General features: G+C 37.9%; 4 protein-coding genes across 6 annotated transcripts; 2 read left to right on the forward strand and 2 right to left on the reverse strand.

Moving 5' to 3' along the window:
* Window positions 1-1694: 1694 nt before the first annotated feature.
* On the reverse strand, window positions 1695-2869 carry LOC114731902 (pathogenesis-related protein 5). Its single transcript, XM_028919154.1, has 3 exons — window positions 2807-2869; window positions 2063-2726; window positions 1695-1916 (listed from the first exon to the last, which is right to left on the reverse strand). The coding sequence occupies exons 1-3, from the start codon at window positions 2865-2867 to the stop codon at window positions 1790-1792; spliced, it is 852 nt and encodes a 283-aa protein (XP_028774987.1). The 5' UTR covers window positions 2868-2869; the 3' UTR covers window positions 1695-1789.
* Window positions 2870-6328: 3459 nt separating this feature from the next.
* On the forward strand, window positions 6329-15141 carry LOC114731923 (fluoride export protein 2). 3 transcript variants are annotated; one of them, XM_028919179.1, is made up of 7 exons: window positions 6329-6527; window positions 7655-8008; window positions 8113-8196; window positions 8318-8416; window positions 13823-14015; window positions 14108-14517; window positions 14597-15141. In XM_028919179.1, the coding sequence occupies exons 2-7, from the start codon at window positions 7694-7696 to the stop codon at window positions 14822-14824; spliced, it is 1329 nt and encodes a 442-aa protein (XP_028775012.1). In that variant the 5' UTR covers window positions 6329-6527; window positions 7655-7693; the 3' UTR covers window positions 14825-15141. The 3 variants fall into 3 exon arrangements, with proteins under 3 accessions (XP_028775012.1, XP_028775015.1, XP_028775013.1); XM_028919182.1 differs by having other exon boundaries at window positions 8119-8196; XM_028919180.1 differs by lacking the exons at window positions 6329-6527; window positions 7655-8008; window positions 8113-8196; window positions 8318-8416 and adding exons at window positions 12111-12660; window positions 12758-12835; window positions 13502-13600.
* Window positions 8610-10096, forward strand: LOC114731924 (uncharacterized). The gene is made up of 3 exons (XM_028919183.1): window positions 8610-8727; window positions 8846-9270; window positions 9543-10096. Exons 1-3 carry the CDS (start codon window positions 8670-8672, stop codon window positions 9750-9752), a joined length of 693 nt encoding a protein of 230 aa, XP_028775016.1. The 5' UTR covers window positions 8610-8669; the 3' UTR covers window positions 9753-10096.
* A 2024-nt stretch (window positions 15142-17165) lies between the features above and the next one.
* On the reverse strand, window positions 17166-19423 carry LOC114731918 (flavonol synthase/flavanone 3-hydroxylase). The gene is made up of 3 exons (XM_028919175.1): window positions 18925-19423; window positions 17728-18055; window positions 17166-17606 (listed from the first exon to the last, which is right to left on the reverse strand). The coding sequence occupies exons 1-3, from the start codon at window positions 19377-19379 to the stop codon at window positions 17397-17399; spliced, it is 993 nt and encodes a 330-aa protein (XP_028775008.1). The 5' UTR covers window positions 19380-19423; the 3' UTR covers window positions 17166-17396.
* Between the last annotated feature and the right edge of the window lie 4176 nt (window positions 19424-23599).

Here is a 23599-nt window from a genome sequence, read left to right on the forward strand (position 1 = left end):
GAAATTAATTTCCATTCAGAGTTTAATCCTTGTTGTTCCTGAAGCATGCCAACGTAAGCTGAGAAAAAAGTGTGCCAACGCACAATAACATCTAGTCCAAGATTATGACTAGGTGCTTTTCTGCTGCAGAGTATTAGCAAAGAGTTATCAGAGCTAATACAATTCCGAATTGGAAAAACTCCCCGTAAATGGAAATGTACTCTGAATAATCCAAAAACTTGACAACTCAACAACCCTAGTCTGTCGATCCGATCTTTGATTACATTGTTAAAAAAATTTGAACAGAAATTCAGTTTAACAATATAAAATCAAGAAACATGAAAGAAAAGAAAAAGTTAAGAAACACACAACGATGGAGAAAATAAAAATCTGAGAGACAAGCTACGGAGCTAATTACCGTTGGTGATAATGGCGCTGGTCTGTGGGGGCACTTTGAATTCTTCAGCTGCGAATTTGAGAACGGCAGTAAAAGGGGCAGCCTCTGGAACGCTAAATCTGATATTGAGAAGGGCAAGATATTGAGAGATTGAGAAACGACGAAAAACGAATTGGAACTAGAAGCTCAGAAACGAAGGCAATAAGAGAAAACACGAGGATATGGGAAATTGCGTCCACTTTGAAGGGTAACTTTGAAGGAGACCTTCCCCCCGCCCGCCATTTTTCACTTCCGCGGAATGCCCTCGTGCTCGGATACTGGTGATCGCTATAAATACGCCAGCGACCATAGTATTTGCGTATTTGTAACGTCCATTGTCGTATTACTGGCCCTTCCCATGTGTCTTCTCACCGGCGTTAAAACGACATGCGCAATGCCATTGTGTCGTCGTTAACGAGTCAACTCGTGGCCCCACATGCCCATATGCTAATCGCCTGAGTAGCTAAATACAATTTTAAGAATCTCGTTACATAGTTATTTCTTTCTGCTTCGAAGGACTCCCATTTGCTCAATAGAATAAAGATGCAAACTTGTCACGTCCTCCTTGACTCAACATGATATTGCAAATTCCAACTATGAATCCGTGGCATCCCTCTCGAAATAGATATCGTTTCTTAATTTTATAATTTTATAACAATTAATATCAATAATAAGTGTAAGCATTGTGCTTTTTTTTTTTTTGAGTTCCTCTTTTCTGACCCGGCCAAACACACCAATAGGAACTTTCTCCTTCATCCTCCCCTTTTATTTTCGAATTTTTTGAATTTAGCCTTGATCTAAAGATTTCTGGATCATTATCATCCTGTTTTCAGTTGAGTCAGCAATGATATCAAAATGATATATTTTTAAATGCAGAAAAACTCAGTCGATGATATGGAAAACAATTTTAAGAGATATGTTGAGGTCGTCGTGATAAATACTTCAATTTTAGAAATTTAAACATGATTTATATGTTTGTGTTATTGCGAGCTGACAAATTTCCTGCCCATGTTTATATATATTGACTTTGATCACCGAGGCTCCAATCCAAAACGAATTTGGATTTCCCCAGAACTACATATAAATAGATGAGAAGGCCTCATATAAATTAAGGAAAAATAATTAACAACACAAAGAGCAAGAGAATGTACGAAAGAGGCGGTTGCACTTGCCCTTCCCAGATTTTTCTTGAACCCAAGGAAAAGAATTTTAACAAATTGTTGAAATATATCACAACCAAAGTGAAACAGCCTCCGAGAGACGTTATTCGTCCAAAGGAGAGAGGAAAAAAGCAGGTTGGTTCTTCAGTCCAAAATCGTTCATGTCAAACGAACTGGATCAGAAGAACCGACTTTATATAAATATTAACCAGTTTCAGAACAGATTCCACAGACTAAGCATCCAGTATCCCACAATCGCCCTGACCATCCACCTTCCGATCAACGAGTTTAGGCCCTTCGATCCATTGCACACTTGTTGGTACGGGCACACTTGTTGCTTCCTGCAGATTAATATGCCCACCAGCAAAATGTTATATTTACTTTTGCTATCACAATACAAAGAATATAGCTTCGATATATATATATTTATATATATAGGCAAGTAAAGATAGACGTATATAAGCATATATCTTATTATACTACAAACCTGGAGGAGCAGAAGGCAATGTCATAGTCAGGACTCGTGCAGGTGAAAATAGTTGATGGATCATCGTATGCATAACTATAAGAATTAGGGCACGCGTCCTTAAACTTCTTGGAGTAATTCGTAGGTTGGCACGTAGTGGGGTTCCCATAATTGCCTCTGCAGCAGTACTCATCGGTGTTGAACACGTCGCAGGCACTCCGGCACCCCACAACTTTGCCGTTGGACTTCACAGCAAGCTCTGACGGACACTTTGGTCTCATGTCATAGTCGCACCTAACCGTAGTGCAATTTCCTGTTCCATTTATGGGCAGAATAGCTACCGGCACGTTGAAGCCATCGACGAGGCTCACGTCGTAGAAATCCGAGGCCACGAGGGTAAATTCCGCAAGTGAAACAGGAGGCTTTCCCGAGGCTGAGCATTTCAAGGAGGAACCACAGGCTCCTGTCACGCACGATCCGCTTCCGCTGGAGTCGAATTTGCATCCGGTTCGAGCCCATATCCGGCCCGACCAGCTCACGGGGGCAGTGAAGACACGGGATTGGTTGGGTTTCAGAAAGAAGCCGCCACCGTCGAAGTTGTCCCCTGGTGTGACGGCGGGCCAGATGTTTTCCTTACAGTTGTTGACTATGGTGAAGACTCTGGCTGACTCGCACGGGTGCAGCCCTGCGCTCCATTGAAGCAAGAAAAAAATGAATAATTTGGAAGATTGCACAGACAATAATAATATAGGATTATATTATTACCTGATGAAATGATGGCTAGAATAATGGAGATTGGTAACAACGTTTGGAGATGTAATGCCATGATGTGTGTGCTAGGTTATCTGGAAGGGTTGGGGTGCAAATGAAGCGGTGGAGGTATAAAAGGAGGTGAAGAGCGTGCGAGGGCGGTTTTTGGTGGTAGGGAGAATACGAGAAGAAAAAAGGCAAGTGAATCAAAGAAGCAAAAGTATGCTTTTGAGAAAAAGAAGAATCGATGCTTCTTTCCCTGTTCGCACGCTTGTCCACTATGGCACCAAGTTTTGAGTGGAAATAAAAAGTTCCTCAGATATTTTTTTTTAGATATCTCTACCGACAATAATAAAGCAATCTTCCTCTCGCCCTTTTTTAAAGTAATAACAACAACAGCATGTGAGATATTTATTACTCCTCCGGTCTTTAATATAGGATCTAATTGTTGAGTTAGTTTTTGTCTTAAATATAAGACCCGTTTTTCATATTTATCAATTTTCTCTAAATTAGCCCTATGGATACTCGCTCAACCATAATCAAGTAGAAGAGGAAGATGGGATATTAAGAAAGATGATTATAGTATTTTAGGAAAAACATATCACATTTCTTATAATTAAGTAACTTATCTAACTTTCTTAATCTAATCAAATTAATTAAATGGGTCTTATATTAAGAACCGAAAGAGTATTATTATTATAACTATTTAGATATTATTAAGATAATTAATAAATATTTCTGAGTGTGGCCCGTAGTCATTTTGGGCCCAATCCAAGATAGGTAACTGACTCAGTTAATTAAAGTTAAAAAACATACAATATACTAAGTCAAGAGTGAAACCCTAATCTTTCTGCTCATTCTGTGAGGGTTCTCCACTGGTGACAGCTACATTCTAGTTGCCATCACTGTGCCCAGTCACCAGCTGGAAGATTCCTTGCATTTTTTCTCTAACAGTGTTCTTCAATCCATAGCTTGTTATTATTCATATTCGAGTTTTACATCAAATCAACTAAGCTAATGGCGAGAGGTATTTATTTGTCTTCCGCTGTAACTCTTTCGAGCATCACATACATATATGTATATAATCTGGATTGTTTGAATAATATATATATCTTGTTTTGCTTACACAGCATCGTTCCAGGAGATGCATATGGGGGAGACCTCCCCAAGCAGCTGTGGTATGCCTTCGCACCTTGAAGATTCTTGATGAGCTTAGTTGCATTAATTCCAGTTGAGCTAAGATACTGTGTTGACAATACAAATGGCGTTTGTTAAAATTGTCGTGGAAAACGTGACATGCTGGAAACTTACTCTATAGAAAATGAGTGTGAAGCAAGACGCAAAAGTCATGGAAACAATCGAACAATTGTATTTGTAATTTCCCACTTGAGCGTGATGTGCTTTGGTCCTACTGATAGAGATCATTCAATTCAAATACTTGAAGGTCTAATTGCTATCACTGTCATGGAGGCATATCAGAAGCATGACACCACGATACCGCCGGGTCTTGTCCATTCATGCATACTTTCTTATTCCAATACACAATTTTCTTCTTCTTCCAATATGCTGCTTTTCACAAACAACAAGAACTAGAATGAATAAGCTTAAGATCCGTTTCTAAATGTTTTACCAGTTAAGCATCTACTCGGATTCAGTACAATATTAATCAGCATATGCAGTTCAAATCCCCGTTTAAGTAGTTTTTTCCTTCTTCATGTATACTCTTATTGAAAGCAATCTTATTCAATGCATGGTTGCCTTGGTTTGCCATACTGTGAGGAGATTTATCAAACTCATTGGTGTAAGTAGGTTAATTTTGATTAGCACAATAGGCGAGGATTTTATTCCTTTCTCTGGTATACGTTCTCTTTGCTCAAAATCCAAGTCTGCAAGAGTTATGCTCATGGACCAAAAATAAGTCGTCTTCTTTAAAAATTAGCTGCAAAAAATACTGCAACCATATGAAGCAAAAGTTCTGAACACTCGTGAGAATATAATAATTCGTCAAAAGTGCAAACATTCAGTGTCAGCCTTGACCATCTCCTGTCCACCGTTAAGAATCCAAATCTGATTCATGAGAATTCCGACCAACTCTCTGTGTGTGTCTGTGGGGATGTGTATGTATATTATTCTCTTGTCAGGTGTGCTTCACTGAGTATAGAGAACCAGCTTTCATGCAGTAAGGAACTGTAAAATTAAAATCGAAAGACTAAGAAGCTGCAAGATCAAAGGTACGTCTCTGTGGGCTTCCTCCCATGTAATGGTCCTTAAAAACAATCCAAGGTTCACGGCAGGCGGAAAGAATTGTACATGACCAAGGGCGGCATACGTTTTTTACGGTCCATCAACCACGGGCCTCAAGCCCAGGCCCAATCAAGCGGCCGGTGACGAGTGAAATCTCGTGTCCAGAAAAGGAAGCAAGAGCATGTGATAGGGGTAGAGTGATGGACAGAATTTGAGAACGGAGAATATAAAGGGATGCCGAACCTGTGGCCATGAAATGCCGTTGAATTGATTGGTACCACTTTGTTCCCTTTCTACTCAGGCAACTTTCGCATTCACTCGTTTTTTATTGTTCTCTATTACCTTGTTTGTTTCGTTTATTGTCATCTTCCTGCGAATAAACCATTTAATCCGACGGTTGATGCTAGTTCTTATTTTCAGCTTTTTATTGACATTTGAGGATGAGAACGTTTGGGTCTGGGCTATAACTACTCGCGCACCCCATTAGAAAGGGGCAAAGATAAATGAAATGGGATCTATAGAGGCCTTCAAATTGAGGGATCCTGTTCAAAGCTTCATTTCCACATAAGGGAGGCCGTTTTTGAAAGGAAAAGGTTGGATCAGGAAAAGATTTCATGAGCATCGTATGCGCCAAGTTAGAGGACGTTGGGATTGAACGAGAGGCCAATAAGTTTTAGCTGTCATTCTCTTCTTGTTTCTTGTTTGTTGCGCGCGCCTTTCCGCTTGGCGCTTGCTTTCCCACAAGTTTTCTCGCATCAAAATCAAATAATCAAATAACTTATTAGAAAAATTAAATTATACCCTTTTTATCTATATAGGACTTAATTATTAAGTTAATTTTAATCATAAATATAAAACATATTTTTTATATTTATTAATTTTTTAAAATTATCCTATGGATACTCTTTAAACTATAATTAAGTAAGTGAAGGAGAAAGGATATTAATAAAAATAATTGTGGTGTTTTAGAAAAAATATATTATATTTTTTGTAATTAACTAATTTACCTAACTTTCTTAATGTAATCAAATTAGTTAAATAAATTTTATATTAAATACAGGAAGAGTAGTACTTTTGAAAGCGGTGTCAATTTTTGTGGATTAGCTCATTAATTATATAGTATGTAGTTTTATTGTCTAATGTAAGCAAAATAAACAATAAAAAGTAGGTACAGCTTACTTAACATTAAATTTTATCAACGAAAAAATTTGACCCAGATTTAGAATTCATGAAGGAAAGAAGAAAGGAGGGGCCTTTGTGCGGGCCCCGCCTTTCTGCCCTCATAAAAGCACGATAGGCATGCGCTCCCCGCCTGGGAGGAAGAAACCGCCACAGCTATCTCCCGCGTACATTTATTGTTCTTCTGCTCCACTCTTCGCTTCCTTCCTTCTTCACCTGATTCAAACGTCTCCTGCATCGGCTGCAACCCTCGCGTTAGGCCGAGTTCGGAGCCTGTTCGCCTCCGCGGGTCGCATTCCACGTCCTTCTTGAGGTACCTAACCTAACTCTCTCTTCTTCTTCTTCTCCTTCTTCCCGTCCTTATCTTTCTCGTTCATGTTTTCTTTCAATACTTTTCACAGGCTCGATTGTGATAAGTGGATAAATTCTAGGGAGCTATGAACTCAAAATCTAATATGTATATTTTATTTGAGAAGTTACCGTGTATTTTTAATTTAGCAAATATCAGCTAATACTGTAACACTTTCGTCTCATTCCATAGCAGAGATACTGCGGTGAATGGCACTTTGGTTATTCTTCAAAGAATCATACTAGCTTATAAAATTTTAAAATAATAAAATCAGTGTGATTTAAGGTTTATATGGATTTTGAGTGGGATGAGAAAACGGTATTATCATTAAGCACTGTGATAGTTTTAGATGATGTAGATATACAGTACAGGAGACTTAGGTATCTAGATGCCAGGGTCAAGATGACACCAAACTTCAACTATATGCTTTCCTGTTCATTTGAAACGGCCCACGACTGGGGGTGCATGGGTCGCCATGGTCCCGTCAACCTTTTATTCTGTTCTGATAGCCAGTAGAGAAAAGAGAAAGAAACTGTTCAAGGTGACTCGTGAATATACGAAGTTTGGACTTCTTCCGTTTCCAGCATCGCACTAAGTATTTTAGTACGGTTTGATTTGTACGCTGCATGTTTAAAATGAGCGAGTTGATTAATTCATCTTAATAGTTGGCCCAAAAAAAATAATGAATAAAAAATTAGTTTCAGTATGCTATGTTTCATTCTCTTGTAGGCTAGAATTGCCTTTTGATTTCTCTTATACGGAGACTTGCTGTCCTTGTAAGTGAACTATTGCTTCATATTGTTCGTTAGTTGTAAACGTTTCTTTTTCGTTGCTTTCTACGTCGTTGGTAACAGTTATTTTGCTCGCATATTGCTCGTTTCTCAAGGTGAATGGTTGTCAATCAATGATATCACTTAATGAATAAATGATGTCGCTCTCGGATTCATCCTTATTTGTCAAAAAAGAAATGGAAAAGAGCGAAAGAATTATATATATATATATATATATATATATATATATATAAGACCTGTGGTGGTACTTGCTGGAATATTCATGCTGATCTTTACTTGGCTTCTGTGGCGCGTCTGTAGTTAATTCAGGAGGAAACAATTTTTTTCGTGTTCTGCTTCATGGAGCGGATGAACAGTTGGAATTCTTCAGTTAGTAGGAACTCCTTGACCCTATCAAGGCGTATAAGCCACCATGTAGATGATGATGTCGAGAGTGAGAGCGTCTCTGAGGCAGGAGACATAGGCGATCGAGCTCTTCATAGCAGAAGACACAGCGAGAGTAGCAGCTTCCACTTGCCCAATGACCGCACTCCGGCAACAGGAATAATTGCCCCTATTCCAGCATCGAACCTTATCTCTTATGGAATGACACCAGGTCAGTCCATGACCCCTGTTTGTATTGATGGGAAAGTGGGACCGGAAAACATAAGAAACGTGAGCCCTCTTTAGCAATTGTTCTGTGGTTTTTCGGGTTTCTTAACTTTTTTTTTAAATGTTTGCTAATGATGGTTATAAGATGAATATTTAGAACATTTCAGTTTCAGGAAGCTGACCGAGAGTTGCCAAGGACATTGAACTATGCTTCTTGTCTAATTCATTTAGCTGTTTTCGGAGTTCTCGGGGTACATTTCATGTTCCAAACTCCAGCAGAATAGCTGATAATTTCTTTCTTATCAATTTCAAGTTATAATGTGCCGTATTTACCCTGATACTGATGCGCCGTATACCATTATGCATATGCAGGTCTTAACAAGATATTTATTGCAGAAGTTGTTCGGCCCCAAAGTTGCTGGTGTGACAAATGACCAAACAATTCTTTACCCCGACCTGCCTTCGAACATGGTCCTTCTCCCCCTCTATATTTCATGCACGGATTATTATATATAATCTTGTGTTATACTGAATGGCATTTTCAAGAAGGAAGAAAAATATATATGACGCTAAAACTTGATAAGATTCTAGTCGAAGAGGAGAATTGAAGAAAATAAGTTGTGGGCTCCTACAGTTAATTTTCATGATGTTAATAGCCTGAGAATGCTGGCTACTTGGGAAGCGTAACAACCTTCAGTGGTTGGAATCATAAATTTTGCGTAAAATGCTTGAACTCGGTGTTTCTGGACATTGGCTCTTCTCTGTGCTAGGCTTTTTAATAGGTAATCTGGCACATTTGATGCTAGTAATTTTCCAGTATAGCTGTCTCTCACTCATCTTTTCTCTTTTTAGCATGTTCTAGTTGATAATATGAATTTGTGAACGATTGGTATTTAGCAGGCTTGTTTCTTGTTGCCTTTTCCATCATCTTTGGAGTAGAGACAGCCAAAGGTTTCAAGTGCCTTCTCGGCAAGCTAAAAATGAGTTCAGGAAGTCAAAATCATAGTTCTAAGTTCAACTGGAAGGTGGCGAAACGCACAGATCAGTTGGCAGTTATGGTGGTCTTCTTGATAATGTTAGGCTTGTTATGGGGTGTTAGTGCTGCACTAGCAGCCAGGGAGTTCAAGCATGGTGGTAGTGCAGCTCAGTTGTGGGTTGCTTGCATGGTTGGACCGCTAGGTGTGTGGATTAGATGGTTATTAGCGCGACTCAATGGTCGTGGAATAGGAAGGGAACGGCTGTTCAAATGGATTCCATTTGGGACACTAATCGCCAATGTTTCTGCTGCTTGTGCCATGGCTGCACTCGCTACTCTGAAGAAATCAGTAAGTTACACCCTTGTCTTGAGAGTGTTATTTATTTCCCTTTGATGATTGGATATCTCTGCTTTTTCCCTCCCATAGAACATCATCTCCATTCGTATGCTGTGGGCATGCTGCTGTCATATTTTATAAATTTGACTGGTATTTAATTCTTTAAATTGCTGCTCTTGCCCTCCTACTCTCTTTTTCTGACAGGGCCTTATTGTCCTCTTCAGTCTAATAATCAGCATGATAATTGTGAATGTTCTGAACTAATATATGGGAGCTTAATGCAGGTGAACACCAAAAACTGTGACACTGTCGTAACAGGCATACAGTTTGGTGTACTGGGTTGTCTGAGTACTGTCTCTACTTTCGCTGCCGAGTTTAATGCCATGAGAGAAAGTATGCATCCTTGGAGAGCATATTTATATGCTATGATTACCATTTGTGTTTCGTTCTTTTTTGGGATCTTGCTATACGGCATCTATGTTTGGAAAATGTGAGTGGTCTTGGCAATTATTTTTGTGCCTATAGCTACATTTAAAAGGCCATAAATCTGATATGAGATGGTTGTTGGGCCAACGGATTGGGAATTAAGATATGTAGACATAGATGCAGGTTTTGCTCAAGCATCTTTCCCTTCAGCTTCAGGTATGAGAGGTAGCTGGGGATGATTGGTTCTACGGAAGGGTTAGTAAAGGTTGGGACCGAAGGACAAAGGTTGCAAAATTTCGAAAGAACCGCTTCTAGTGCAAAGTTTAGTTGACGTTGCTCCTCGATCTTATTCCTGGGGTTGAAGTGCAAGTCTTGCTTAAATTCAAATATCAAGATCAAGCATTTTTTTTTTCAACGAAGGAGATGCTTTCTATCACGAATATAGGATAGACTTTGCAAAGTATTTTCAAATGAGGATAGATTAATTTCTTGGGAGTGGTGAAAGCGACATAGCACTCGTATCTGTTTTCGTTCTTCATAACTTGCTTTCTTGTGAAGAATCTCAGATAATATCATTGACCAGCAACATTAATGGAGTATTTTAGTATATGAGAGCATTGTTGTCAAACTCGCTAAATTTTTGAATTTGATTATATTTAGTGACTTTATATATGATTTTTATAGAAATTTTTTTGTTGAATATGATAAATTATGAACATTAATAGATATAATTTTAATTATTTAAATTTAAAATATATTTAAATGAAAATTTTCTCATTTCTCATTTATTAATTATTTGATTATATATTTTTAATATCAGTTTATTAATAAAAGTAAACTTCACAATTCGAGTTTACAATCTAAATTTATATTATTATCACGAGTTTGTTTAAACTCGTGAATTTGATAACTTTGCATTATAAAAATGTTTTTTTAAGTGTTTTTCAAGTTTTCCAAACTCTCCTGTAATTGATAATTTTTTTTCTGAAAATGTCATTAATTGGGAACGTAATTAATAAGATTTTCTAATTGAGATATCCTACTAAATAAGTGTAAATATAGAAATAATGTCTTAAAGGCTTTTCACTAGTATACTGGATAGCATCTTGTAGTAATTTTGAACCCTTGATTTTATTTTAGATGCATTTTTTTTTTTTAATTGAAACCCAGAATCGATTACCACAGAAATGAGTCAAACGCGTAGGTACGCTAGCAATTAATGCTTCTTTCGTCAGCAGCATCAACTTGCCAGAGGAGCGAAGGAGAGAATAGATGCATAAATTTTACGTCAAAGTTACATAAAATTAGGGGGCGCGGAGCTGTGTTATCTTATACTACTTCATGTTATTATTATAAAATCTAGTTGATTAATTTAAAAAAATTTTAAAAATTAGAAAAATTAGTTATTTATAATAAATATGTTGTCTTCTTAAAAATATCCTCACTATTACCTTCTGTTCTAAATATAAGAACTAGTTAACTAATTTGAATGGATTAAGAAAATAAGTTAAGTTAATTATTTGTAATAAATAAGTATTGTTTTTCTTAAAATATCTTTTTTAATCAAGTGTGTGGTTAAAATTTTTATTATTAGAGGGACTATCTTGAAAAAAAATGTATAAATATAAGAGACAAAATGGATTCGAGTCTTATATTTAGAACCAAAATAAAAATTAAACGAAACCTTATATTAAAAACAAGAGGTAGCAAGAATATATGTTGACTAAAACTATTATTTGATGAAACATTTAATATCTGCAACTACTATAAAGATTACTTTAAATAAATAAATAAATACGAAAAATAAATTAGATTAAAATATTATATTTAAGATCAAATTAGAAGTCAAACTTATTCTTATATTATACTCAGCTCAAAGTTATTAATCTTTTTAGCTGAAGCTCGAATTATGCATAATGTTTGGTTCACGCGTTCAGATACGTGATGTGATACCGTCAGGCCCCAAAAAAAGGTCCACACATGACATATCACGCTGCACACATATACACCACACGTAAACTTTTTCCTTGTGTACACATTCGGACGTAAACTTGAAGCCAAGCATTCGCGCCAGCACCACCCAAGCGGTTGCCAGCCCCTGGTTCCCGGATTTCTGGTCAGACAAAACGACGAGTACTGAAAATAACAGAGGCGGATCCTTTCTTGACGCCTTGGGAAACTCAATTTGGACTTTTAGTTTTTCTTTAAAAATGCCCTGCCCAGTCAAATAACATCATATTCATAGTTGTCCTCGCTCCTTCTCTGTCCACGCATCCCCTTGACTCCCATGTGCGTGAGTACGCCACCAAAGATATTCCCCCCATGGAATAATCTATTTTTCACCGCGTATTTATTAGCCCCGTGTTTAGTTATCTAACTTAATTTAATTTATAAGTCGGCGCGTACTAGTTGACGTCGCTGGGACTGGGGATTTATGTTACTTCTGTGGCGATGGATTAGTTCCATCTCAATTATCAAACTCGAAGGTTCATGTTTGTGTGTGTGTCATCGTGGAGCCATCTCTGAACAAATATATATATATATATAATAATAAAAACAAGGACGTCTGCACGATATCAGTTTTGTCATATTTAATTTAACAGCGAGGTCCTAGCGTCAACTCAACGGTACCAATACCCTCTGGCCGGCATTCACATGGAGGTAGCAGGGAGCGCAGGTTCTTCGCTGAGACGTCATTCCTTGAGCATATCCAGTCGTAGAAGCCATCCAGTACAAGAAGATGATGAAACAAGGAGTGATAATGTTTCAGAAGCCGGAGATACTGGGGATCGTGCTCTTCCCAGCCGGAGGTACAGTGCCAGCAGCAGCTTCCGCCTCTCTTTTGATCGCCTGTCGGAAAATGCTTCCGTTCCCGCTCCCTTTTCACACTCCACTCCCTCTGTTGCTCCTTTACCGCCTGACGCCTTATCGCCTCTCCCAACCTCTGCAATACTGGGTCCTGAGGACTCAAAACAAGTGAGCTTTTGTGGTGGTTTCATCAAATAAATTAATTCCGATCTACTTCTGCCCAAATGAACCGTCTTAAATCATGCTTTGTTATTTATACTTTCAGGAATCTGATAAAGGGCTGCCGGAGTTACTTGACTACGCTTCATGTCTGATCCATTTAGCTGTTTTTGGAATTCTTGGGGTAATATGCTGATCCTTCATTGGCATTAATATTCCTTTCGGTGGTGTTTTGGTCATTTTTCTCGAAACTGGAGAACTTGAACTTATGCCGATTCTGTTCAATCATATCAATTGCAATCTGCTTGCTAAAATTGCATGTTTTTGTTGAAATGTTAACTTCGTGTGTATGATTAAAACCATATAATAAATTTGATTAAAAAAAAAACATCTCTGATTTCTTGAAAAGAGGATATCTTGCATGTTGCTAATGAAGACGTATCTTACCCGGAACCAGATGTGAAAAACATGAAAGTCATTGGTCATTTGTGGTGTGCGCGTTTGGTCGGACAATATAATGATTGGCGCGTTGGTCTTGGTCGACATTTGATAGTTAGGCCAAAAAAAATTTGGTATTTCATAGTTCTATCAATATTGATTCCTATGAAAAGAAGTTCGAATTGTATTTTGACCAACTATCTTCAATTCAATGAGACACGCAATTACGAAGTTATCCTGCAAAGTAGGAGTTTTAGTGCAATTCATGCTCTGTTAAGGATAAGCACTACAAAGTTGATGCCTTGGAGGTCCCGTCCATTTTTCAGTTCACTGTGTCATATCCTTACAGTGATCAAATTTCAAGTTAGGACATCTGCTGGTTGCTAATATTCTAATGTACTTCTCGTCACAGGTCTTGACAAGGTACTTACTGCAAAAATTATTTGGCCCTGGAGTTGCCGGCGTAACAAGTGACCACACCATTCTTTACCTGGACCTCCCCAGTAACATGGTCTGCTCCTTTCTCTGACTTAATTAATTTTTTTGTCATAAAGGCGCAAGGGCCTAAGCGGCAACTACTAGAGTTGCACAATTGGTAATCAGCGTAGAATTGCTTAAATATGGCCAATCTGATAGAAGCCTTAACCTTGCTGTTAGATGAGTGGCACTTAAGTTCATGTTGACTTAATGAACATGATTTGCTTATGCAAATGCCGTACATATATTCTTCCAGGTGGGTTCTTTTCTTATGGGATGGTTTGGTGTTGTATTCAAAGGAGACATATCACGCGTGTCAGAGCATCTAGCCATAGCAATATCAACTGGTTACTTAGGAAGCCTCACAACTTTCAGCGGCTGGAATCAGAAGATGCTGGAACTCAGTGTCTCTGGGCATTGGCTTTTCGCAGCGCTTGGCTTTTTTATAGGTAAAATATAGGCATAGCATTTTCATCTTGAAAGCCCTTTTTCCCAGCCGCATCTTGTTAACCCCAACATGAAAAATGGATGCGTTTTTCAGGCCTGTTTCTCGTCGCATTTTCCATCATCTTTGGAATAGAGACAGCCAAGGGTTTCAGGTGGCTTCTCAACAAGAGTTCCATAACTAAAAGATATGAGATGAAGTGGAAGGTGAATACCTGCAAGCGTCAGTTGGGAGTCATGGCAGTGTTGCTCGCGGTGTTAGGCTCATTATGGGGCGTGTTTGGCGCATTGGCGAAGGCTAAGTTCAAGCATGGTGGAAGTGCTGCTCAGTTATGGTTTGGCTGTATGGTCGGACCTGTAGGCGTATGGATTCGATGGTTCTTAGCTCGCCTGAATGGAAGAGGACTAGGGAAGTCAGGCCTCATGAAATGGCTTCCATTTGGGACTCTGATTGCTAATGTTTCTGCCGCTTGTGTCATGGCTGCACTTGCCACTGTGAAGGAAGCAGTAAGTTTCTGCAGAATCATTCGTTTTTGTTGTTCTTTTGATTTTGCAGATGGTGACCAGTATTGGGTGGCTGATGCAGGTGAACACAAGGAATTGTGATACTGTGGTGGCAGGGGTACAGTTTGGTCTAATGGGGTGTCTGAGTACTGTGTCTACATTTGCTGCAGAGTTCAACGCGATGAGAGAAAGCAAGCATCCTTGGAGAGCATATGCATATGCCACAATTACCATATGCGTGTCTTTCTCTCTTGGCATCTTAATCTACTGCGTGCCTGTCTGGACGAGGGGGTTCGACATTGACACATAGCCAGCGAGCATGGAAGACAACCTTGGGATTGAAATCTCAATAGTTGTATGTTGTCTTGTCCCAGGCGAAGTTAGCTCGTTTTTTACTCTCCGAGAAGGACCGCGCGGTTCAGACTAAAATTCCATTTCGTTCTTCTGCTCACGAGTTTGGCGGTCCATTAAGCTAGATGCTTAAGAATTAAACAACTTAGCTCTTTTTAAACTCCAAAAGGCATGATGATCACAGAGGAATCATCTTGCTTTCGGTCGTTGTTATGGTTGGTCATGTAAAGTTTTACCCATGATACTAAATATGAATGCTTTTCATTTCGACGGAAACAGTGACACTCAGAAACGCAGTCAACAGAAGAAAAGCAATACAGAGCATCAGCTAAAAGCAGAGCGATCTTGAAGACCATAAATCAGAGCCAATTAGAGATCCTACCACTACCATAGAAGACTAGAAGCATATTTCCTAATCAGTAGCTTCATTCTAACACCACAATCGCGTTCTTGTTTCCCCAAAGGAGGCAAAGCTCCTTTAACTGCTATTGTCATCCAACTTCCTCTGAATACCAAACCTCAACGCCTGGAGCGTATGCACGTGGAAGGCAGAGGCTTCATCTTATTTTGGGTTGGGCCTACCTCTCTTTTGGGCTTTGTACTAATACCGTCTTCCTTATTTCTGGGAACAACAATTGGTTTTTGCTACACATTGCTATCTTTTTATTAAAAGCATTATCAAGTACTAAATGCAAACACTTTTTTTAGTAGGAATTCATACTTTGATTTATCGAGTTGTGAGGTGCTAATCCCTTTCATTAAATCCAACCTATAAAGTGATCAAATTTGGTAGTAAGATTGCCGTTGAGTCGTGGTCTTAATTAAAATAATAACCTCTTTTTTTTTTTTTTTTTGTGAAACACGATTCTATTCACTAAAAGCAACGATACAAGCACATTGGGCATTAAGCTTCGATGACGAACAAAGCCCAATATGGAACAAAAGACACAGCATAAACAGCGATAGGTCCAACTAGAAGTTGGGCTAGGAACCACCGAGAACAACAGCAAGCAAAAAAGCGACATCCATAAACAAAACCCAACAAGGAACAACTGCATGCATGGAACGTCGTCATGCAGAAACACGCGCCCATATGGCAGCAGTAGGACTGTAACAGAACCAGAAGCAAGCCGAATGGAGCTGAGTTATTTAATATGACAGAAATGCATATAGAAACACAACGAACGCTATAAAACATCGTCTCGAGCTGATTCTGCATCTGTCGGCACAAGAGATCTCCAAAGAATCTATTCAATGCTGAGAAAATTCAATTAATAATTTTCACAGGCTCATCAAACGCGAGAATTTCTGACTTTCTGGTCAATAATGGTGAAGGCTTTTACTCTGCTTCTGACGACATAACGAGGAATATGAAAACTACATTATTTTTTTTTTTATTCAAAGTAAGTTAGGATCATATATATATATGTTTGACTTGAACGTATAAGCTACAGACGTCAGGAGAATTTGACAATAAAAATATAGTGTGTGTGTGTGTGTGTTATTCAAACTTTTAATTGTACAATTGAATTATTGTGATCAGCTTTAAAATCCCCAGCAATATCGCAGAGAATCTGTGGCCATCTTGGTTTTAATGTGCAGGCTCGCCCATAAATAAAACCCCAACAATATCACTGAATGGATGGATATTTGATCGTGAAAGCATAAAGAAAACAAATTTAAATTTCTTAATCATTAGATTAAATTATTGTGATCAGCTTATAATCCCCAACGATATGCGGGAGAATATATCTCCACTATGGGTTTTAGCTTCCTATACTTGCCACAATGCCACCTCACCTTTTTGGGCAAATTAATAACTTCTCTCTACCAGTTTGTTGGTTCTTTTTTCTATTCGGCCGGCACTTTAATGGTTCATGTTTGATAATTTTAAAAGTATAAATATTATCAATCGATATCATTAAAATTTGGTTTAATTTGAATGATAATTATCTGTTTGTTTTTGTTTTGGGACTTCATATAGTATAATCAAGAGGGGTACGTACTTGTCACGCAAAAATATTATTGACCAGGCTGCATAAATAATCATATAGGGCCATGGAAAATCTGCGTGTATATGCATTACGTTACCAACATTCAGTGGACTTTCGACATTAACGGTTTGCGAACAAGTCATGATGGCCATATTATATATGTATATATGTTTGTGGAGAAATGACAAATTAAATACTTATTCTTATCCGTCCCTTTTGCGGTCACGTACACTACACGTATACTTAAATCTAAAATTTTCCTCTCTAAATTACTCAGCTTTCATCATCAATCCAGGCAAGCATAAGATATAATATGAAAACACTGTTTTCATTGGATATTAAATTGACGGAGTCAATACAGAAGCTAGTAGCTAAGCTATGAATTGCATTTATTGTGCAATAGTATTACAAAACAAAGGATTACGGGACGCCCATCGTTATTCTGTGGGGATACATGCACGGTTTTGTATAACAATAACCCTGCACCTAAGTGATCAACACAAACTATAAGGGAAGAGGAGCAAGGCACATGAAGAATCACTGAGGAATCTTGTTGAGCTTGCAGTATGCATAGTCGCCGTAAGTCTTGGACTTGAATTTGGGTGGGTTTTGATCGTTAATAAGCATAGGGAGAGGCCCTACGACATGATCTGAGGGAGGCTCCAAGAACACAGGCCACGACATTCTGGTCTTGTCACACACAGTTGTCCTATGATACACCGCCTTGTACTTGCCATTGCTCAGAATCTGCCATTATATTCCAACAACAACGGTAATAATAATTAATATCAGCATATCTCGTGTGTGTGCGTGCGTGTGTTATTGGTTGCAATTCACAGAAGCAAGAGAAAAGTGTGGACGCTGGTACCTCAAGTTGGTCGCCGATGTGGATGACGAGGGCGTTAGGGATGTATTGAACATCGTACCAGTGGTCGTCCCTGAAGGCTTGAAGGCCTTGGACTTCGTTGGGGACAAGGATGGTGAAGGTGGACATGTCGGTGTGAGGTGGGACCCCAAGCGCCAGCTCAGGGCGGGGGCACGGAGGATAGTAATTGATTTTCAGAAGGTATTCCAATTTGTCGCCGCCGGCCGCTTCCCACATCTCGTTCCCTTGCAGCCCTAACCCTTTTGTCAGACTCTTGAACAGCTTCTCCACCACCCCATGCAGCTTCTTCACGTATTCCTCGTTCGCCTCCCTGCCCATTTCATTTTTCCCACTCCTCACTAACCATTCTGTACGACCAGTGCTGTATATTTATCATATCTTGTTTTTCTAATAATTTAATCCCATCCTTGAATTAATTAATGACTTGTATATATCTTATAACAGTATGACTTCTACGTACAAGAAGAGCCCACCACCAAGCAGGCCTCTATTTTTGCAGCTTAAAACGTCGATACGTAGCGTTAGGTTATAATTTAATTCGTCCTCGTCAATCCCGTTGATTCTGAGCTAGAGAGAACTTTTCCGAAAAGGATGATGTTATTTATGAGAGAGGCATAGTTGCTTCTAGTTGATCCCTCTACCGGTTTTCATCAACAATCCCATGAACCTCCAGCGTCCACGTGACTTTGCCGCAAGGTATGACCCGGAGTGGGTCTCTTTCAAGATAACTTATAAATCCTCAATAACTTTTAAATAGTAGTATATATATTTATATATATAAAATAAACTCTATTATGTAGTGGTGGGAAATGGGCGGCACTATAAACTAGTATTAATACTTTCTCCTCATTTGATGACATGGTCCTTCACCAATGTTTGGATCTCTTCAATTAATTGATCAGGAATCAAATTAGATATTGCAAGTCAGGCGTGCAAAAAGATTGAAGCCGTCAAGCCGGCTGCCTCTTTAATCAATTTATTAAATCCCTTCAATTAACCTAGGATCGAGAATATTTCCATCTACATATATATCTGAAATGTAATTAAAGGGGAAAATGTGTAATGTGTTATTATGAACTTGAAGTGTGGACGTACGATGTCGAAGAAAATAAAACTGGCGTGATTGATATTAATTTGTAGGTTACGAATAGAATGTGAAGAAAATGGAAGAAGACAAACCTGTATGAAGGAGGATTCTTGGGCCAGAAGCGATAGTTAATGGCGGAAGGAGGCCAGACTTTGTGAAACAGATGATCAACCCAACCTTTCTTGTCGTCAATCTCCTTCTGAAGCGAAGTGCCGTAACCTTCGACGGAGCCAGGAACCTTAGAAATGAGTTCTTTCTCTTGTTGAGGAAGCTCGAAGAAAGCCTTGCCCACCGCCTGCAGATTGGCTATAACCTCCTGAGGAATCCCATGGTTCACGATCTGGTACATACCCCAACGGCTACTGGCATCCACAATCTGAGACACCAGCTCTTCCTCATTGGGGTTGCTGAAATCGATGGTCGGAACCTGCAGGTGAACCCCGTGAAGGGTGGTGAGGCCGGGTTGCTCCGTCTCCGACCAGGTGAACTCGGACGGGATATTTTCTTGAGACAAAGAGGCCACGTTCTGCACTCTTACTACCTCCATGGATATTCAGGAGGAACAAGGCAGGTAGGTGGGCTTTGGAATGCAGGGACGAATTGTGTGTGTGTGAGAGCGAGGCGTGGCGTCCGTCGGAATTTATAGACAAATTGAGTTGGCTTCATGCCGCAAGAACGACCCCTATTGCTCCCCCCACGTGCCCTTCACCAGCTTCCTCGCCTCCTATATTTGTTACGTATTCACTACTTATTTATTCGCATCTTTGGTTTTCTTTAGATACATTTCTCAGTTTCCAAGAATGTTTATTTGTATTTGTTTGTTTTTAGGCCACGAATTGCAATTTTTTAAATAATTTAACCTTGGTAATTATTTCTAAAAATGATTTGTTTTTAAAAAGCTGTGTTTTTCCAATTTTGATCCACTCTCTAATTTTAGGAAAATATTTGTGTAGTTAATTTTTTTTTATAGTTTGTATATATGCTATGCTAATCTGTTATGTTTATTTTCAATGGGTTACAAGTATTAATGACAATAGTTTCTTGAATTATACACATATGCATATTTAATAATGTATTTTGCAAAAATGGGCTAATATAAAATATAATATATATCTTGACCGGGTCAGATTACGTGCAGAGAATAATTCCACAGTTGATCTGTTTTTTGGCTGCTAATATAAATATTTACGATATATTATTTATAAACTATAACCGAGGAGTTATAATTAGACCGGAAGTAATAACTTTTACAGGAAGGCAAGTAATATATATTTATTTATGTTTGAAATGAAAATTGAAAATTCCCTCCTCAAAAGGTTATACAGCCTATCATCGTCCTAAATTTAGAGGCGGCATTCACTGCAACTGTGATTGTCAAAAATCTGGATAAGTGGCATAGCGGCGTGGGGAAATAGGCTCTAGGAAAGCTTCCAGATAAACTACTTTCTCGGACTTTAGGAAAAGAGTTTATTTAATTTTTATTTATCTTAAATGTAAGACCTGAATTTATTTTATCTTTTATATATATTTTTTTAAAATAATTATTGTAATAATGATAGTTCCAATTAATATACTTGATTAGTAAGGATATTTTAATAAAAAATAATACTTATTTATTATAAACAACTAGCTTAACTAGTTTTATTAACATGCTCAAATTAGTCAACTATCTCTTATATTGAGGACCAGATCATGCTTCCCATCTATAAGAGTCAAATAATAAAACTTCTTAATTAGAATTTAAGACTTCCTGTTAAAAGTGGGGGAAAATTCCAATCTTTTGGCTTTTAAATGGTTTTTTAATATAAATTATTGACTTTTTTTAATATTTGGAGTCAAACTTATTAATTTGAAATTAATCTACAAACCAAGTTTTCTCAGATTCATTCATGTCAACCTTGTTTGAATATAATCACAATAATTAAAAATAAATAAATATTACAGCTTGCAGTGTGCCCATTATTTTCATGCTTTGAGCGGGATAATTTTCATATACATCAGGCCTTACAATTCGTACGTGACTTCATCTGATTATGACTATTCATGAAGATTCTAATTCAATAAAAAATAAAATAAAATCTAATTAGCGTTAAAACACCATATTTGTGTTGCTTTTCAGCGGGGCGCATGCGCACACACATAAAGAAGATGCTAATTAAACAGGTTCTCACTAATGGGAAGAGTATCCTTAGTAGTTGTTAAATGAGTAAGCTCATATAAATGACTCTGAATAATAATAATAGAATAATTCAAAAATATATATGTTTACAATCTGCCTTCGCAAGAATAAATGTGTGTGTGTGTGTGTGGGCTGGATGGCTTAAGATTAGTCGTCAGTCTTTCAAAAAAATAATAAAGTATGCTAATTTATTTTTTAAAATAAATCCTTCACCCACAAAAATTAATATTTTTCCAATCCTAATTATAAAACCCATTTTGTAATGTAAATTATATTATAAAATATGTCTTATATTCAGGATCAAAGATGTTCAATAGAAGCTATTAATACCTCCGGTCCTAATTATAAAAGCTAGTTGACTAATTTGAGGAGATTAAGAAATAAGTTAAATTAGTTATTTGTAATAAATAGATGTTGTCTTTCCTAAAATATCCCTGCTAATCAAGTATATTAGGCTATAACTACTATTATTAGAATGACTACTTTAAAAAAATACATAAATATAAGAGACAAAATGGATTGAGATCTTATAATTAGAACCAAAATAAAAATTAAATAAGATTTTATATTAAAAACTGGAGATAGTAATAATTTCGGGGAGTCTAAAAATTGTTGGATAAATCCACCGCACTGACTAATAAGCCATAGCCTCGTGGGTGAGTAATTGAATTCCCCCCCCCGGGGGTCAAGCAGCCAATGTTTGATACTTTGATGTATTAAGCGGACGTATATTTGAATGTGCTATTAAATATGAATTGATAGTAACAAATGCGATTTTAATATTCAGATCGACACAATTCAGTTTGAATATCTAGCATGATTTACAGCTCGTTCCTAAATACTCCTCCGGTCCTAATTATAAGACCCATTGACTTATTTGAAGAGATTAAGGAAGTAAGTTAAATTGGTTATTTATAATAAATAAGTGTTGTCATTCCTAAAATATCCTTACTAATTAAGTATATTGGCTAAAACTATCATTATTAGAAGGATTATCTTGGAAAAAAAATGCATAAATATAAGAGACAAAATGGATTGGGTCTTATAATTAGGACCAAATAAAAAGTCAAATTGGGTCTTATAATAAGGACCGGAGGAGTATATAACATTAATCTGCCCAGCCTCAATGAAATTGAATATAGTTCCACGAAAATGAAACCATGGGAGTTGGGACCATTTTATTCTTGCACGACGCAATTCGGAATCTCTTCTGTAGAGTTGGGAGATGTGACCACCCCCATCCACGTAGGCTGGCTACATAATGGGCCCAACCTACAGGCCCAATTCATTTATTGCATCCTAATTGTTTTTTGGTAGAGCTGGTAATACGGGCTGGGCCCGCGGGCCCAGCCCGCCAGCCCGCCAAAAATGGCGGGCTCGGGTTGGCAAAATGCCAGCCCGCCAAGGTGCGGGCTACTCCAGCCCGCACCGCTTTCAACCCGCTCCGCCGCGGGCTAGCCCGCTTTTTTTTTTTTTTTTTAAATTTTAATTTTTATATAATTTCTAATATGTTATACAATATAATTGGAGGATTTTAACTCCCAAATTTTATATTTACATCTTCTCATCCATGTAATTGCATATGTAATACATACATAAAAGATCTACTTAATTAATTTGGATAGAAAAAATAGTCAAATTAATTATTTAGAAAAAAATATGTGTTAGTTTTTTTAAAATATCTTCTCAAATTATAAATTAATCCTCACATTATTTTATTATAACTTATTACTCAAGTTTAAAACTCCAAGTCCAATTTAACATTACAAACTAAGCTCAAACTTATACAAATAATTTTTTTTTTTTTTTAAAAGTTAGGCGGGCCGGCGGGCTAGCCCGCCAGCCCGCCTTGGCGGGCTCGGGCTGGCAAAATGCCAGCCCGCCAAAGTGCGGGCTACTTCAGCCCGCACCGCTTTTGGCCCGCACCGCTGCGGGCTGGCCCGTATCCGCACCGCCAGCCCGCATTCCCAGCTCTATTTTTTGGTGCAAGTAACTTCAACTATTCATTTACTCGTATATGAAGAGGACTAGCGTTAAAAAAACACAAAAAAGGTTTCGACCCATATTCCCCAGCTGGACATGACCATGGAGAACAGAAGAGGACTAGTTATTCAATTTATGCTATTTTATAAAAATTGAATATTCATAAATGCAACCATTCAAGATCGAGTCAGAATATAGGATTAGATTCCTCACCTTCACACGTCATTTAGCTTTAAATAGTTTGTGAGGCATTGATCTTATGCTACTATTTCTGAATTCTAAACATTCATTTTCATTATTTTAACATGTATGTCAAACAAATCATATAATAAAATACAAATTAAGGACTGAAATCCAGATGAGGCTGACGTCAAAATAATAGTTAATGGGCAGCGTAAAGTCATGACGAGGAAAGTTGTAATATTTAATGCCCCAAGTCGAACTGGGCTGCTCATGGGCAAAAAAGAAAAAAGGTCGAACTGGGCTGCCAGGCTAAAATTAATTGACTGACGAATACTATTTTATAGTCAATGAGAAAACTGAAAACTGATTTTTATATCCACTGTTATCATCCCACAGAGGAACTTTCACCCCCAATTTATTAG

This window comes from Neltuma alba, unplaced genomic scaffold (genome assembly GCF_004799145.2).
Source record: "Neltuma alba isolate B1F8T4 unplaced genomic scaffold, ASM479914v2 tig00012864_pilon, whole genome shotgun sequence".
NCBI lineage: Eukaryota > Viridiplantae > Streptophyta > Magnoliopsida > Fabales > Fabaceae > Neltuma > Neltuma alba.